Below are 15823 nucleotides of genomic sequence, written 5' to 3'. Positions count from 1 at the left end.
CAGCCCAAAGGAGTGGGCGCCAGCATGTCAGGAGTCGGGGGCCCAGGGGCCCAAAGCAGGCGGCTGGCATTCAGAAGGGTTAGAGAGAACCCAGAATGTGTAGCCACCAGGTCAGAAGCAAGGGCACCTCACTCTGGGCGGCTAGAGGCAGAAAGCGAAGTGCTGCCTGTCGTGGCTGGTGTCACAACTGAGCAGGGAAGTCAAACGTGGCAATCTGCTACATCCTCCCAGCTTGCTGATGTGACTTGTCAGCACCGTGACTTTATAGCTGTTGTCCCATTCAGCCCTCACAAGAGGCACAGGAAGTAGGTCCTGTCACCCTCATTTCACAGATGAGAAGACTGAAGCCCAGGGATGCTAAGGAACTAACCTAAAGCCATGAGGCTAATTCGCACAGAAGCTAGGATTCAGACTGAACCCCTTGGGCAGCCAAGCCCAACTCCTGTACCCACTGCATCTCCAAGCTCATCTCCTAACTGACATGGTCCAAAGCGGACTGGGAAACCATGTGCAAGTTCTTTCCAAGTTTCCTAAGTGCTTCAAGTCCCCCAGAAAGTACAGCCGAAGAAAGGCCTCAGGTTCATCTTTCAGAAGGTCACAGCTGGTTACCAGCTACCACACACACTCCAGGTACAACCAGGGCACGGCAGACGCAGGGCCGTGAGATGGGGACAATAAAAAGCAGCTTACTTTTTTTGAAGTTTACGATTTTTTTCCGCCTGTCCTCCCAATTTGCTAAGCGCCAAGGCATCTGGAGATGAGTTATCTGCCTCTGAAACACCGGCTGTGAGGAAGAAGAGCAGCCCAAAAACCAAGAGTCAATCAACAGGGCGGTGCTGGGCGTCAACAACAGTAGAGAAGCTGAGCAGAGCCCCTGGGCGGCGTCCCTGGGCAGCAGTCCCGGCTGACCCCTGGGTTGTTAACCTAAAGGCTGAGATTTGCATCCACTCAGAGGTCCTCAGAAGAAAGGCCTGGTGGTCTGCTTCCAAAAAATCAGCCACTGGACTCAGTGGAGCTACAACAACGACCAGGAAATAAAGGAAGAGTGGCTGCCAAGGCTGCTTAGCACAACCTAACACCTCCTGGGACGTGCTTCCTCGCTGTGGCGATCTAGGGTCACGGTTTTATGAGACATTCCAGTTAACTGGCCTAATAACATGCTTCCTAGCTCATTAACTAGGAGCTCTGGCAGCGTAGTGCCTAAGGCACCTGACTTGCTCACCAGAAGGCTGGCGGTTCAAACCCACCAGCCACTCCTCAGAAGGAAGGTTGGGCAATCTACTTCCGTAGCGATACTGCCTCGGAAACCCAAGGAGGGGTCGCTATGAGTCAGGTCTGACTCGATGGCACATAATAACAACAACAGCTCATTAACTAGTGCCTGGGGTCTTCAAACCTTGCCAGCAGACACCCAATGCACCAACAATTGGCCTCTGTTCCCCTGGAGCAACAGAGGAACGAGGAGAGGTAGGGTCAGGAGGAGGAGGATATGAAACGTGGGGCTAACTGCCTCCATGAACAACTGGCTTTTGCCAGGAGACAAGAACTCGATGGTGCCTGGCTACTGTTACTGAACATTTTGATCAAAGACTTCATGAAGAATTCTGATCAAGAGGGGGAAAATGCAGAACAGAATTTTAAATTCTCATGGAGTCTAGACTTTCTGGACCCACAGAGGGTGGATGAATCCCTGAAACTACTGCCCCAAGATAATTTTTAAACTTTGAACCAAAAATATCCCGTGAAGTCTTCTTAAAATCAAACAGCAGCTCAGCTTCAGTGTAAAAAGGCCCATCTTGCTATCTGTGTGGGATTAAATTGGCAGAGCAACTCAAAAGGTCAGCTAGGAACCTTAGAGGGCAGTGACTTGACGTGAGGGAGGGAAGAACAGCTCAAAACCAGAGGGTGAGGACAGAGGCTCCACTGGACGGGTATCATCACTGTCACAAAATCAAACATGTACAAACTGCTGAAGTGCTCTACGTTTTGCTGGGGGAACTTTCAACAACAAAATAAATAAATTTAAAGGAAACCCACTAAGGTGTGCAGCTCTACTGTGATGCACACGGGGCTGCCATGCATCAGAGCTGACTCCCAGCACCTGGTTTAGGGTTTAAATAGGTGGATGCGTAACCGTAAGGTCTGACTCCAATTGAGAGGCCCTATGGGACTGAGAAGAGCTGCCCCACCAGGGTTTCCTTGGCTGTAATCTTGATGAAGACATGGAAGAAGTACAGCCAGACACCCCTTAGAGACAAGTATGGTAAGACTTTGTCACACACTTAGACATGTTATCGGGGGAATGAGACATGCTTGGTCAAGGCCGTCATGATGGTAAGGCAGAGGGTCAGCAAAAAATGCGAAGACCCTTAAGCAGTGGTCTGCCACAGTGGCTGTAATGATGGGCTCAGACAGAGCAATGGCTGCGAGGACGCTGCAGGACGGGCAGTGTTCCATCGCTGCACATGGGGCCGCTGTGAGTTAGAGCCTGGCACATCTCTGCACCTTTTCCTCCCTTGGAACAGCTAATGGGTTCAAATCGCTTCCCTCCTGGTTCACAACTGAGGGCTTGACACTGCTCCACCAGGGCCCCTTTAAAGGTACAGACTTTCTGACTAGACAACCCCCACACAAAAGTATCTCAAAGGCAGACACTTTCCATCTCTCCAGGAGGCTAAATCTCTCAGGGCCAATGAACATCTACTGTGTGTCTCTGGTTCAGACACGTGTCAGCTGAGCACACTCTCTGAGCTCTGGCTTCAGAGGAAGGTTCAGCATTAGGGGCTGGAGCCCTGAGCAGACCTCCATGGGAACCGTGGTCAAACACAAAGCACCCTCTATCCCACCCCCAGGTGTCAAGACATGGACAGAAACCCAGCCAACCTTGTCCCAGGGGTTCTTTGCCCGTCTGCCCAGGTCGACCCTTCTCTTTCTTGCCAAACAGGCGGCCAATGGAGGACTTGATCCCCTTCTTCTTCGGGGCTTTGTGGAGCGAGTCCTGGCTGCTGTTGCTGCTGCTGGGGTTGCTCACGTGACCGTCCTGGGAGCCAGTTGAGCTTCAAGGAAGGAAGAGCGTTTTGTCTGCACCCGGGGGTCTCATCACAGCTCTGCACCAGTCGCACAGACATCCACCCTCACATCCCGAACGCAGGCTCTCCACACAGCACAGCAACAGCTCACATCTCTTTCACACGCACCCCCTTCATGTGATGCGCGTGCAGAAGCGACCCGACACAGCCATAGGGGGAGCTGCCCCGGGAGCCAGGCTCTGCTGCAGCAGAACCATTACTGCCCAGTGTGCGGCACCCCCCACGGGGCTCCCGGGCAGCCAGCGGAGCAGTGGGCAGAGCAAGTATAGACTGGAGACGAGGAAATCCAAGTTCTCAGCCCCCTAACTCTGCCAAGTGGCTCCCTGAGAATGACCCTCATCATCTGTGAGATGGGAACAGCATTTACTACTGGCAAGACCACAGCACATACACGACATACACGGCCTCCATCACATATGGCCTGCCCCACTACAAAAACTCAGTACGAGACGGCTACAAAAACAAGCGTCAGGAACAACAGGGCTCCCGGCTTTCCGTACAGGAAGCAGCGGGCACAGGCAGCCTGGGACATCATATCAACTGACCGTCCAACAGAGCAGCACAGAAGAGTCAGAAATACCGCATTTACTCCACCAAAGAGGGCGATTCCTCAGTCTGTAGGATCTAAAGTAATGAGGGTTTTCTACGGTTGCTGATATGGTAAAAGCGGTGAGAGCTGGAACTTGACAGGACGGCCTTGTTTCTTTGGGTCTCAGACCCGGGTCTCACAAGTTTTCTGCCTTTGACGGGGAGGTCTGACCACTTTCCTATCAACCCTCTCTGTAAGTGAAAATATCCGAGTTTGCCTTCTCTGACTGGTTTCGGCCTTACACAGGTTCCAGCTTTACATGTTTCACTGTATATTCCACTATTACCTCTCCACACCACCTGCGCCCACACGGACATCAACTGTGCCACCCACACGGACACATGGACACCAACCGTGCCGCCCACACAGACACACGGACACACAGACACCAACTATGCCACGCACACAGACACACGGACACCAACCGTGCCACCCACACAGACACACAGACACATAGACACCAACTATGCCACCCACACAGACACCACCTGTGCCACTCACAGGAACATGCGAACACCAACTGTGCCACCCATATGGACACATGGACACCAACTGTGCCACCCACACAGACACTTGGACACACAGACACCAACTATGCCACCTACAGGATCATGCAAACACCAATTGTGTCACCCACACGGACACGTGGACACCAACTGTTCCACCTACACAGACATATGGACACACAGACACCAACTGTGCCACCCAAGGAACATGTAAACACCAACTGTGCCGTAAACACCAACTGTGCCACCCACACGGATACGTGGACACCAACTGTGCCACTCACATGGACACGTGGACAACAAACTTTGTTGCCCACACAGACACACATACACCAACTGTGTCCACAGAGATGCATGCACACCAACTGTGCCCACACAAACACATGTTCACCAACTGTGCCCACAGAGACATGTGTACACCAACTGTGCCCAAAGAGACCTGCATACACCAACTGTGCCCACAGAGACATGTGGATGCAGCTGGCCACACTGCATCCCAGAGCAGTTGCATCCTAGGGACAGCTGCCCAGTCAACACACCTCTATTCACTAGTGCTACAGGAAGAGAGATGGACAAGTTTGTCGAGACTAACCACCCTACCCAGGCTGTTACCGCCTGGTGGCCAGTGGGTGAGTGGCACGTTCCTTACTTGCGTATGTCCCTGATGTCCTCGTGGCTGACTGTGTGCAAGGCTCCCTTGTGCATCCTGTCGAGCCGAAGTGACCGCGGGGAGGAGGGGGGGGACGTCTCACATTTTATTGTCGTCTTGTCATCTCGTACCTCTTCTCGGGAAGCCGGCAACTGAGGGGTTGACAGATGCATGCAATGTGTTAGCAGCAGACCGTATAAAAGCCACGGAGACCTTAAGTGAGCACCGTGAGAGTATCTGAAATGCACCAGCCATGTTTTCTGTCAGAGACAAGACGCCTGCTCTCGTCTAATGCTGCTGGAGGGTCCTGCTTACTCCTGAGGAGCACACAGGTCGCAGAGCAGTCAGGCCGGTCCAGGCCCTCCCAGGTGGCAGGCCCTCACCTCTGCCCCAGGCCTCACCCTCACAGCAGCAGGCTGTAAGCACCAGGCCTTTCGTGAGGATGAGTACTGGAGGGTCATGGAAGATCTCAACAATGCCTGGAAACCACAGCACTGCAGCAGCTCTCACTGAGTCAGACCCCAGGACAGGCAGTCTGTGTTCTCTCCTGAAGGCATCAAACGACACAGTTATGCACTGTCAAGTCGGTTCCACCTCACAGAAAGAGCTGCTCCACGGGGTTTCCAAGGCTGCCATATCTACCAGAACAGACTGCCATGCCTTTCTCCCACGGGGCAGCTGGTGGGCTCCAACCGTCGGCCTTTTGCTCAGCGCTCTGATCACTGTGCCACCAGGGCTCCTTTAAAAGAACACTAGAGAGGGTGCAAACCTCCTGGGCAAAACCACCCACACCTTTCTGTCTGGGAAGGCCGGGCCAGGGCCTGAGGCACGTCTCCTTGCAATACAGATGAGCCGGCAAGCCAAGGTCAGGAGCAGACACTATCCTCAACAAGCATCTGTCTGGTACTTCCTCAGAGTTTGGAATAGATGCCATGAACAGAAGGAAGTCCTTACTTCAGCTGAGAAGCACTCTGCTCAGGCCGGTCAGCCCAGCAGATCACTGACAGAGGCCCTCTTATCCGACTTGGGTTGTTCATTTCCGTAAAGGAACATGGGTGTGTCTAAGTGTAAGGGAGGGGGACAGCAACAAATAACCCCTTCAAGCAGCTGGGCAGGGCTTTCTGTAAGTGTGGGTTTTGGTTTCTGACCCTGGCCTTCTGTATCCACAGATTCTAATCCATGGATTCAACCAACTGCAGATGGGAAATATTTGGGGGGAACAAACAGGCAACTAAGGGGTCAAAGCAGTCCCACAAAAGCTAAGAAGGAGCGAGAGGCAGGGGTGCACAGACACTGAGGGACGACTACACATGACACTTCTGCGTGGCAACATTCCTGTGAGCTGCAGAACGTGGCCAGTGAATATCTGCCTTGTCATGGGACTTCCAATGGATTGTACAAAGAACACCAACGCTACAGGCGCTCCACAGTGGCTCGACGAGAACCAGCAGGACACTGCCCAGTGGAGACGAGTGGCAGGAAGAGGGACCCCTCCCCAAGAGCTAGGTCAGCTCTGTCCTCTCCTAAGTTCTCAATCGTAAGACAAGAAACGGCTACAAGGGCTGCGAATGAGCAACAGGAAACTGAACAGGAGTAGGTGTCAGACTGAGTTACAAAATCACTGTCGAGAATGAAAAGAGGGCAAGCCAGGGAGCGATGTCTGTGGCCAAGGTAACCACGACCCACTGGAAGCGCACAAAGCGGTGTGAGTGCAAGCCTGTCCACGTTCCTAAGCCCGGCTCACACAGCCTGCAGCCTGCCGAGTCAGTGTCAGGCCCCACCCAGCCTGCTCTGCACCTCCTCCCTGCACACCCTCCAGGAAGGTGCACCAGCGCTCACACCTCCAGACTCTGCTACATCCTGATCAGCTCCACTAGAACTGTGAGCTCCATGAGAGCAGGGAGCCGTGTGGCACACAGCAGTAACACAGAAAAAAAGAAGGGCACACGAGTCTGAGGCCAGCTGTGCCAGGCCCTCTGAACACATGCCCCACACCAGCTCTCATGCAAGGCCGTCACCAGTGAGCAGGGAGCCCCACACTAGCCCTCAAGCAAGGCCACAGGGACACAAGCACTGTGCCCAAATGCCATCTCCTTAACCAGGAGAACCCTGCTTTAAAAAACAGAAAAGAAAAACTCAGGCACTGACACTGGTCTGAGCTAGCTGACCTGCCACTAGGGCCAGCTAGCTGGGCCAAAATGACCAGCGCTGCTGGGTGGAGCCCTCAGCTCACTGGGCAGAGCCCACAGTTCACTGGGCTCCACACAGGCAGGCACAGGGCCTTCTGCTGGGTGGAGCCCTCAGCTCACTGGGTGGAGCCCTCAGCTTACTGGGCACCATGCAGGCAGGCACAGGACCACGGCCACTGCCATCATTTTCACTTAACAGGAGAGCAGACCAGGGCACAAAGGGGCTAAGTACCATCCCATGGTCATAAGGTCACTAGAGATGGGCTGAGGTCGAAGGCCAGCGGTCCACCTCTCTGTACTGCACAGCCCAGTGTGGCACACACCCAGGCTGCTGCCCAGTGGCCGTGCACAGACCAGCTGCCCCGAGATCTGGGGGCTGTCCTGTGTGGGCACAAGCTGGCCAGGGCAGAAGTGGGCACAGAAGAGGGACAGGGCACGGAGCTAATGGGGCATGGGGACTGTGGCCAATGTAAAGAACACCACTACCCAGGTCTGATCCTTTGTGCATTGTACCTCCTCCAAGAGTAGGCACCACCTGTGAGCAACGGGGCCTGGCCCCTCCGTCAAGGATGCTCAGAGCAGCTAACGCATCTGGGGCTGAGAAGCTGGAGGTGGCTTGGCCGTGCGCAGCTGAGAAAGTTGAGCCCACACCGCCCTGTGCTGCTCACTGGCATGTGACCCAGGCACACTGCACTGTGGCCCCTCAAATCTTCAATCTCCACATCTGTGCAGCGGCCATAACAACAGGGACTTTGTGAGAGAACAGCCATGTGACACTTTCAGCGCAGGGCCTGGCACACAACCAGGGCTGCATGACGACCCTGGTGATTAAATCGGCTTTTCCAAACCCAAAAGCTAAGCCTTGGCTTCGATCCCATTTCACTTTCCAGACTACATCGTTCCAAATAACATGCCATGATGAGAGAGTGGAGAAGCAGAGAAAGTCAGGCTCTTAATTTTGTCCCAGTTTGCTATGAAAACCAACAGTGATTAATTTCCCTCAGAACAAGGCATGGGCGATGTGCCGGACCAGTTGAAACACTATCATTGAAGCTGCGAGGATTATTACCACACTACAACAGTGTCTCATTCCTGCAGGACAGAATATGCACTCTTGATACATTACAGAGAAACAAAAACGTCTTACGTGACTGAATTTACCTTTCTACGGTGTTTCCTTAAATCGCTAGGCTGTTCGGTGCATGCAAAGAGAGAGAGAGAGAGCAGATTTACTGCAGACCCAAGAGCAAATGTTTAAGGGTCAGCTCAGGCAAAACCATTACAGTGAACATGGCAGGCAGACACGGGGAGGAGGGTGTGGAGGTGCAGCCAGAGATGAACCCGTTCCCATCACAAACCACGTTAAGCTAACATTAGAGAAACGTATTAGCTGCAGAGATCCCATCTGATCATATGGTTCACTGCATCATACAGGGTCCTGATGATGGCGTGCTCTGAGCCAAGACTGCTCCAGAGCTCAGGGCTCCTTAGCAAAAAACATGTCCTACTTTAAAACATCCCTAGCAACAGAGAAGTAATGCAGTATCTATCATGAAAGTAAGTAAATCGACATTTTGTTCATTACATCAGGATGTGAACGTAGCCTTCACTATAATCTGATCTACAACTTCTCAAAAATAGTATGTATTGCAGGTAAGAGGTGTGAAAACACAGAAGGACAAAATCCAGCCTGACAGCATGTGGGGCCGCTCCATCTTCAGACATACAGCTCGTGTGAGACATGTAAGTGAAAAACATTAGTCTGTGGAAACATTAGCAGTGCGCTTCTGGTGAAGTGACAACATTCACAGTCTGGAATGCAAACAACAAAACCAGCAGCGTGCTGTTTGTGTAGAGTTTCCTCAGTTCCACCGTCACTGGCTACAGCTTGGTGGAGGAAACAGTTCATCTGGAAACTACGGAGTTCCTCCATACTCTGGGTGCAGACATACTGCAAACTGCCCATGTCATACCTACATCCATGTCTAGTTGACAGCCATACACTAACTGCTGGGGAAAAAGCAGTGTTTCATGAAAAATGAAGACAAACCAGAAAGAAAAGCAAAAGCCCGCTAAACAAAGCCAAAGAATCCCCAGCTGGTGTGTGATCCCCGCACATGTGGCTACACATTACCTGGGCACGTGGTGCCAAGTCGCTACAGCATGGGGGAGGACTCAGAGGGGAGCTGAACGCACAGACTACAGGTCGTTGGGGGTCTAAACCCTGGACTGAAAATGAATCTGGAGATAGCTAACATAATGAAACAGACACAAGGATGACACAGGGAGTCGAAGCCACCACAGGGACTGTCGGCCAGCACATGGGACTGCACGCTCAAGACAAAACCCTACACAATTGCTTTACACACATGCTTGAAGGAAATGAGCAGGAAACCACTAGCAAAATGGCCAGGTTCGCAGTCTCAGCTAATTAGCAAATGATGAAAACGATGAACAGAGGCTGTCAACACACCGCAAAACAGATGGCTCCCACTTCATCTGCCACAGAAGTGACCCACGGACAATCTAACAACATGCTCTACAGCTGAAAATGGAAACGGAGGGTCACAGGAACAACTATCAGACAGCAGGGCAGCGACAGACAGCAGTGTGGCCACAGACAGCAGTGTGATCACAGACAGCAGGGCAATGACAGACGCCAGTGTGTTCACAGACAGCAGGATGGTCACAGCAGGACTGTCACAGCAGGGCGGTGACAGCCAGCAGGGCAGTCACAGACAGCAGTGTGATCACAGACAGGGCAATGACAGATGCCAGTGTGTTCACAGATAGCAGGGTGGTCACAGCAGGGCGGTGACAACCAACAGTGAGGTCACAGACAGCAGTGCAGTCACAGAGAGCAGTGTGGTCACCGACAGCAGGACGGAGGACAGCCACAGAGAACAGGATGGTCACAGCAGTGCGGTCACACACAGCAGGGCGGTCACACACAGCAGGGTGGTGACAGACAGCAGTGTGGTCACAGAACAGCATGTTGCACGAACAACGTCACATGGCAAATGGGTGAGCACAAAACTGAACGCAATGCATGGCGACACTGCCCGACACTGGCAGAGTCACGGACGTGGTCACCAGCACAGCGAGATCACCACACGCCCAGACCCCAGAGCAGACTTCTGGACTCGGGAAAAAGGCCACCTCTTTCCCCAAACGCCCCGAAGCGACCTGAGTCCATGGGTGACAGGAAAATGGGAGAAGTACACTGCCAAGTGTGCTAACAAGAGGGCCTGTGAGCTGTGCTGTCGGCCTGCACGCCTGTGCCCTCCAATGAGGCACCCTAAGGTAAAGACAGACGCCAACTTTCTTTACATGCTGTCTCTACACCACGAGGCCACCTCAGCTAGTTTTACTTTTGTTGAACTGTCTATTCCTAAAAAGCAAACTGTTGTAGGGTGGATTCTGATTCACAGCGCCCCTAGAGGACAGAGTAGAACGGCCCCAGAAGGTTCCTAGGCTGTCAGTCTTCACGGAAGCAGACTGCCTCATCTTTCTCCCACGGAGCAGCTGATGGGTTCGAACCACCGACCTTTTGGTTAGCAGCCAAGCACTTAACTACTACACCACCGTGGCGTCTTCTGCCTATTCCTAGAGAACAGAAACTGCTCCCCCTTCTGGCTGCCGACTGTGCACAAAGCTACATGAACAGGATCTGCTGATGAGTGAGCTCCGGTGGCACAGTGCCTAAGGCATCTGGCTGCTAACCAGAAGGCTCGTGGTTCAAATCCACCAGCCACTTCACAGAAGGAAGACTGGGCAATCTACTTCCATAGTGATTGTCTCAGAAACCCAGTGAGGGTCGCTGTGAGTGGGAATTGACTCAATGGCAGTGGGTGGGATAGGTCAACAGTGCCATGCTCAGGGGCCGCTCACACAGTAACGTGAATGCGCTGCACAGTGCCCTCTGTCAGGCGATCACTAGCTGGTTGTTAAAATCTCCAGCCTCTGAGGGCAATGCAAGTACCTGCTGTCCTGGGCGAACCAGCTTATCCAGCACATACAGGCCTTCGCCCGGCGTGCTGGGGGCGGGGGTGGAGCAGCAGAGGAGAGGGCCAAAGCTTACTAGAGTCATGATGCCCAGTCGGTCCACTTCCCTAGCTGGACTCTGAGGAAGCCTCCTGGGGGTGGAGCGGCCACTGCCTGGAGGAGAGGAGCCAGCCAGCGAGGAGGCCGGATACGGGGGGACGGAGCTCGTGGACCTGCAGCGACCAGGACTGTCCAGACTCCCACTTCCGACTCTGCTCTCGATCTCCTCGGCCCGCTGCTCGGCACTCTCCTTCTCCTCCTGGATCAGCCTGCGAGGAAGCACAGCAGTCAGCCAGCCCGGCTCCCGAGTGGAAGGATGACAGGCCTGTGTGGCAACCTCTGCACCCTGCCACGTACTCCACTAGACTGACATGTACAAACCATGAGCAGGTCAGCAGTAACAGCCGACTTGGCCTCTTTTCAGTCAACTGGATTTGGGAACAGGAAAGCCGCATCATGTTGGCTCTGGTAAAATCCAGGTCTGGCTGTATTACATACATACATGAAAACCCTGGTGGGGCTGCTTAGCAACTCTTTGTGAGGTTTCAACTAATAACTTCCTTATGAACAATGAGATACTTAAATTTCACATGCAACCCCTACCTCCCCGATTCTCAGAGCTAAAGCAACCAATTTCTTCAACTGGAAGTCTGGAACTTCGCTGCAACCAAAGAAGGAATCTACACAGCAGTGGGGAGCTTCCTAAAGCAAACGCTGGATTGATTTCCTTTTCGTCTTTTCAATTCAAACACCGGTATCAGCTGGTGGAAGCCCCACTAGCCCAGTCCAGTGTTCTGACTCATCTCAACCAGGCTGCCCTGTCATAGTTCACAATGACCAGTGTCCATCCTGATGTGCAGTAAACGTCACACAGCCAGGTGAGTGTGCCACCGTCACTGCTCCGCTCCAGCCTCAGGGCACCCATACACCCTTATAAGTGTTTTGTTGTTTCCAACAGGCAAAGAAAGCCGAAGTTCTGATTACAGTGATCATGATACCAGTTTGTTACCTGAGAAAATAATCACCTCCCAGCAGTGCATCGTAAGACTTAGAAACACAGAACAGAATGCGTCCACTCCTGTGCGTGATGACACTGGAGAAAGACTCCCTGCTGTAACTCTTCCCGGGGCTCACAGAGGGCCCACGAGAAGTCAGCTGATGAGGCCGGCAACGCCAATAGTCCTCCTGTGTGTGACAACACTGGGGAAAGACTCCCTGCTGTAACTCTTCCCAAGGCTCAAGGACAGCCCACGAGAAGTCAGCTGGTGAGGCCGGCAACACCAACAGCGCTCCTGCTGCTCCCTTCAGTCTCCACTCTTTATGACGTCGACTTTGTTAAACTTCTCTCGTCACCTCACATCCTCTCCAGGCAGAACGGAATGCTTCTGCCAGGGTTAGCTTTACAAGAACAAAACGTGGGCAGCAGCCCCACCGGCTGCCACATGAGCTCCCACACGCATGGGGCCCTTCCTGTGGACTCAGGACGGGCCGTGTCCCGCCGAGCACACTGAACCGATCTTCGAGTGCCCCCGCTCACACGGCAGCTCCCCAGACGAGCGAGCCAGGGGGGCAGGTGGCAGCCCGCCCTCTTACTCATTGTACAGGTCATTCTCTGGATTCCCAGCTGACAGTGGCACTGTTTCAGAAATTGCCCATGTTAACTGCTAACAGGGTTTCTAAAGAAAAGACCTAAAGTATTTCTGAGATTAAAAGGACTCAAAGGCACACCTGACAGGCAGTCTCTTTCTGACTCCACTATGGCCCCCTCTCCATCCCCACTGCAGGTCACCCCTCTGCATTCTGGATTAGGCTGCCTTGGCCGAGAGGGCCGATTCCCACGTGTCTGTCCCGACGTGTTCTCATCTCACCTGTCCTTCTAGGCTCAGCTCTCAGACTCAACGAGCCCAGCTGTCTGTGGACTCCTACTACAGTCACGAGTGTTCTGAGTGGGCGCTGAGCTCCCTGCTCCCCCACAGGGCTCTCCAGCTAGGCCCACAAGACCAGACCCAGAGGGACGGGGGCCATCACTGTGGACAGAGGGCCAGGATCACCTGAGGCTGATGAATCAAGGGTAACCTCAGACTTTAACAACAGGACTTAAACAGCATAGTTGTTAAGCAAATAACACACACATTACATGGTTTTTTGATCAGCCATACAACTCCCTCATGTGTTAAGTTGCATGTGCAGACTAAATACAAAAAATACCTAAGTTATAACTATTACGACATATTTAGAAAATGTCAATACTATCTTTTTCCAGACTTTTCTAAGAGGAATGGGATTTATGAGATAAATTATTCGTGTTCCACACGTGAGCTGTGTACAATGTGTACATGATCTTTTTGTTGTGCATTACACACGTATACCTGATCTCTTTGTTGCTCACGTCATGTGTGTGCCGTGTACAGTAACTTGCACCTGATCTCTTCATTGAGTTTGTTTCATACATGTGCTGTGTACAATAACATGTACCTGATCTGTTGGGTGCGTTTCATGTGTGCCATGTATAGTAACATGCACCCAATCTCTGTTGTGCATGTTTCACGCGTGCTGTGTACAATAACGTGTACCTGATCTCTTTGTTGTGCTCATCTGATGTTTACTGTGTACAATAACATGCACTTGATCTCCATTAACATGTTTCATACATGAGCCATGTACAGTTACGTGTATCTGATCTCTTTAAGTGTTTCACACGTGTTATGTACTGTAATGTGTACCTCATCTCCTTGTGTGTGTTTCATACATGTGTTGTGTACAATAACGTGTACCTGATCTTTTTGTTGAGAGTTTCATATGTGTGCTATGTACAGTAACATGTACACGATCTCTTTGGAGTGTTTCACACATGTGCTGTGTACAGTAATGTGTACCCGATCTCTGTTGAATGTGTTTCACACGTGTGCCATGTACAGTAACGTGTACATGATCTTTGTTGAGTGTTTCACACGTGTGTGGTATACAGTAACGTATACCTGATCTCTGTGTTTCATAATGTGCAGTGTACAGTAACGTGTACCGATTCTCCTTGCTGTGTTTCACACATGTGCCGTGTACAGTAACATATGCCCGATCTGTGTTTCACGTGTGCCGTGCACTGTAATGGGTACCTGATCTCCTTGTTGATTGCGTCCAGCTGCTCCTGAAGCATCATCGCCAGAGTCTGAGCGTCAGCCTGCCCACCGGGCGACAGCAGATCCACTGAGCTGAACAGAGTGTCCCTGTCGTCCTCTCCGTCAGACACATCCACGTCACTCTCAAACGCCTGGGCCACATTCGCCAAGACACTGGCTTGTTGGGCACGTTCCCAGTCCTGCTCATTAAGTGTTTGTACCTATAAACGAGAACGTCAGATCTTAGCAAAGATGGAAAATAATGGCGTTAGTTGTCAAAACTTAAAGGTAGCAAAAACTTTAAAAATGTTTAAATGAAAGCCCAGAAGATTTTGGAAAACTGGGTTATACTCATAAGCTAGTGACATCTGTCAAGCAGAGACCAGGAAATGGGTGGAAAAAGGCTGTCCTTCCTCAACGAGCCCTGTAATAGTAGTGTTTTCATGCGGCTAAGAGGCACCCTCACAGCACTGTTTACAATACAAGAGGACGCAGTCAGAACAGAACCCAGAAATGAAACAAACATGTCTGCTGGGCGGCACACTGTGGGGAACTGCATCATAATAGGATGGGTAACTGCTCTGAGTCCCACAGTCCTCCCTGTCCTGAGCCAGCATCAGTAAGCACCGAGAAGGCAAACACAGGCCACCACACGAAAGGAGCCAAGAGTGCCCACCGGATGCATGGCATGACCACGAGCCACCTGCTGGGCGATGTGACCACGAGTCAGTGACAAAGCTTTCTGAGGAACGCCGAGCTCCCATTGTCTTGAGAATGTCTGGCAGTGGTCCGCATGCCGGGGCTCAAATACCCTCTCCTTCAGCAGTGGTGCGCGTGTGGGGGACTGAGTCCCCTTTTTCAGGTGACTCACACTGGTCCCCTCAGAAAGCCTCCTGCCACGTCTCTCTCTCCGCTGACAACATACCCTCATTTCACTTTTCACTTAAGCGACATCAAAGCGACCAGGAGAGGATATCCCAGTGCCCCACGGCACATGTCCGCCTTTCCAGCCTGCGCCGGGACCTTCAGTCTCCCCACCTCGAGATCACCAACGGGCGCCTGTGTCCCACCCTGCACCTTTCTCAAGGGCCTCTTCTGTGAGCTGCTTCTAATGACATGGCCAATTTTCCCCTTCATACAGGGTCACTCCCATTAGTGTAAGAAAAATAACAGAATCACACAGCTTGGCCCACACATCCTTCCAGTGACCACTCCGCTTCTGATCCTGATTAACCACCTTCTCAGAGCTGCCCGCCTGCTGTCCCCATACCCTCTCCTCCATGTCTGCAGCTTGCCGCGAGCAGGCACTGCGCACCTGCCCTCCGACAGAGCCAGCCACGAAGTCCCCCACGACCATGTACCACACACGCTGACCCTTCCTCAGCCCTCCCTCCCCTGAAGCACCTGCTCCCTCAACTGAGGCCCCTGCTCATTCCTGGCTTTCCTCCCACCTCACTGGTCGCTTCTGGGTCTCTCCTTCTGAGGATCCCCAACCTCTCATCTGTGGGCCAGCAATGGTGAGAAGACAAGGGGACAGCAGGTACCACCATGGTCACCGCTCCAGCCTGTGAACACTACCCATGCACTCACAACGCCTAAGCTTTTCCACGCATCCCGGACTTCTCACTTGGGTCCCAGACC

General features: G+C 52.5%; 1 protein-coding gene across 1 annotated transcript in view; it reads right to left on the bottom strand.

Annotated features, from left to right (window-relative positions):
- Positions 1-15823, bottom strand: part of PPFIA1 (PTPRF interacting protein alpha 1) — a 140421-nt gene that overhangs the window by 25516 nt on the left and 99082 nt on the right. The window contains exons 15-20 of the mRNA XM_042782115.1: positions 14180-14403; positions 11104-11335; positions 8184-8213; positions 4834-4985; positions 2884-3056; positions 691-784 (exon numbers count right to left, since the gene is read on the bottom strand). Of these exons, the coding sequence (XP_042638049.1) occupies positions 691-784; positions 2884-3056; positions 4834-4985; positions 8184-8213; positions 11104-11335; positions 14180-14403 (905 nt within the window). The remainder of the gene's footprint in view (positions 1-690; positions 785-2883; positions 3057-4833; positions 4986-8183; positions 8214-11103; positions 11336-14179; positions 14404-15823) is intronic.

Source organism: Orycteropus afer, unplaced genomic scaffold (assembly GCF_000298275.1).
Source record: "Orycteropus afer afer isolate SDZICR_OR568_19922 unplaced genomic scaffold, OryAfe1.0 scaffold00244, whole genome shotgun sequence".
NCBI lineage: Eukaryota > Metazoa > Chordata > Mammalia > Tubulidentata > Orycteropodidae > Orycteropus > Orycteropus afer.
This window is presented reverse-complemented; position numbering and strand designations above follow the sequence as displayed.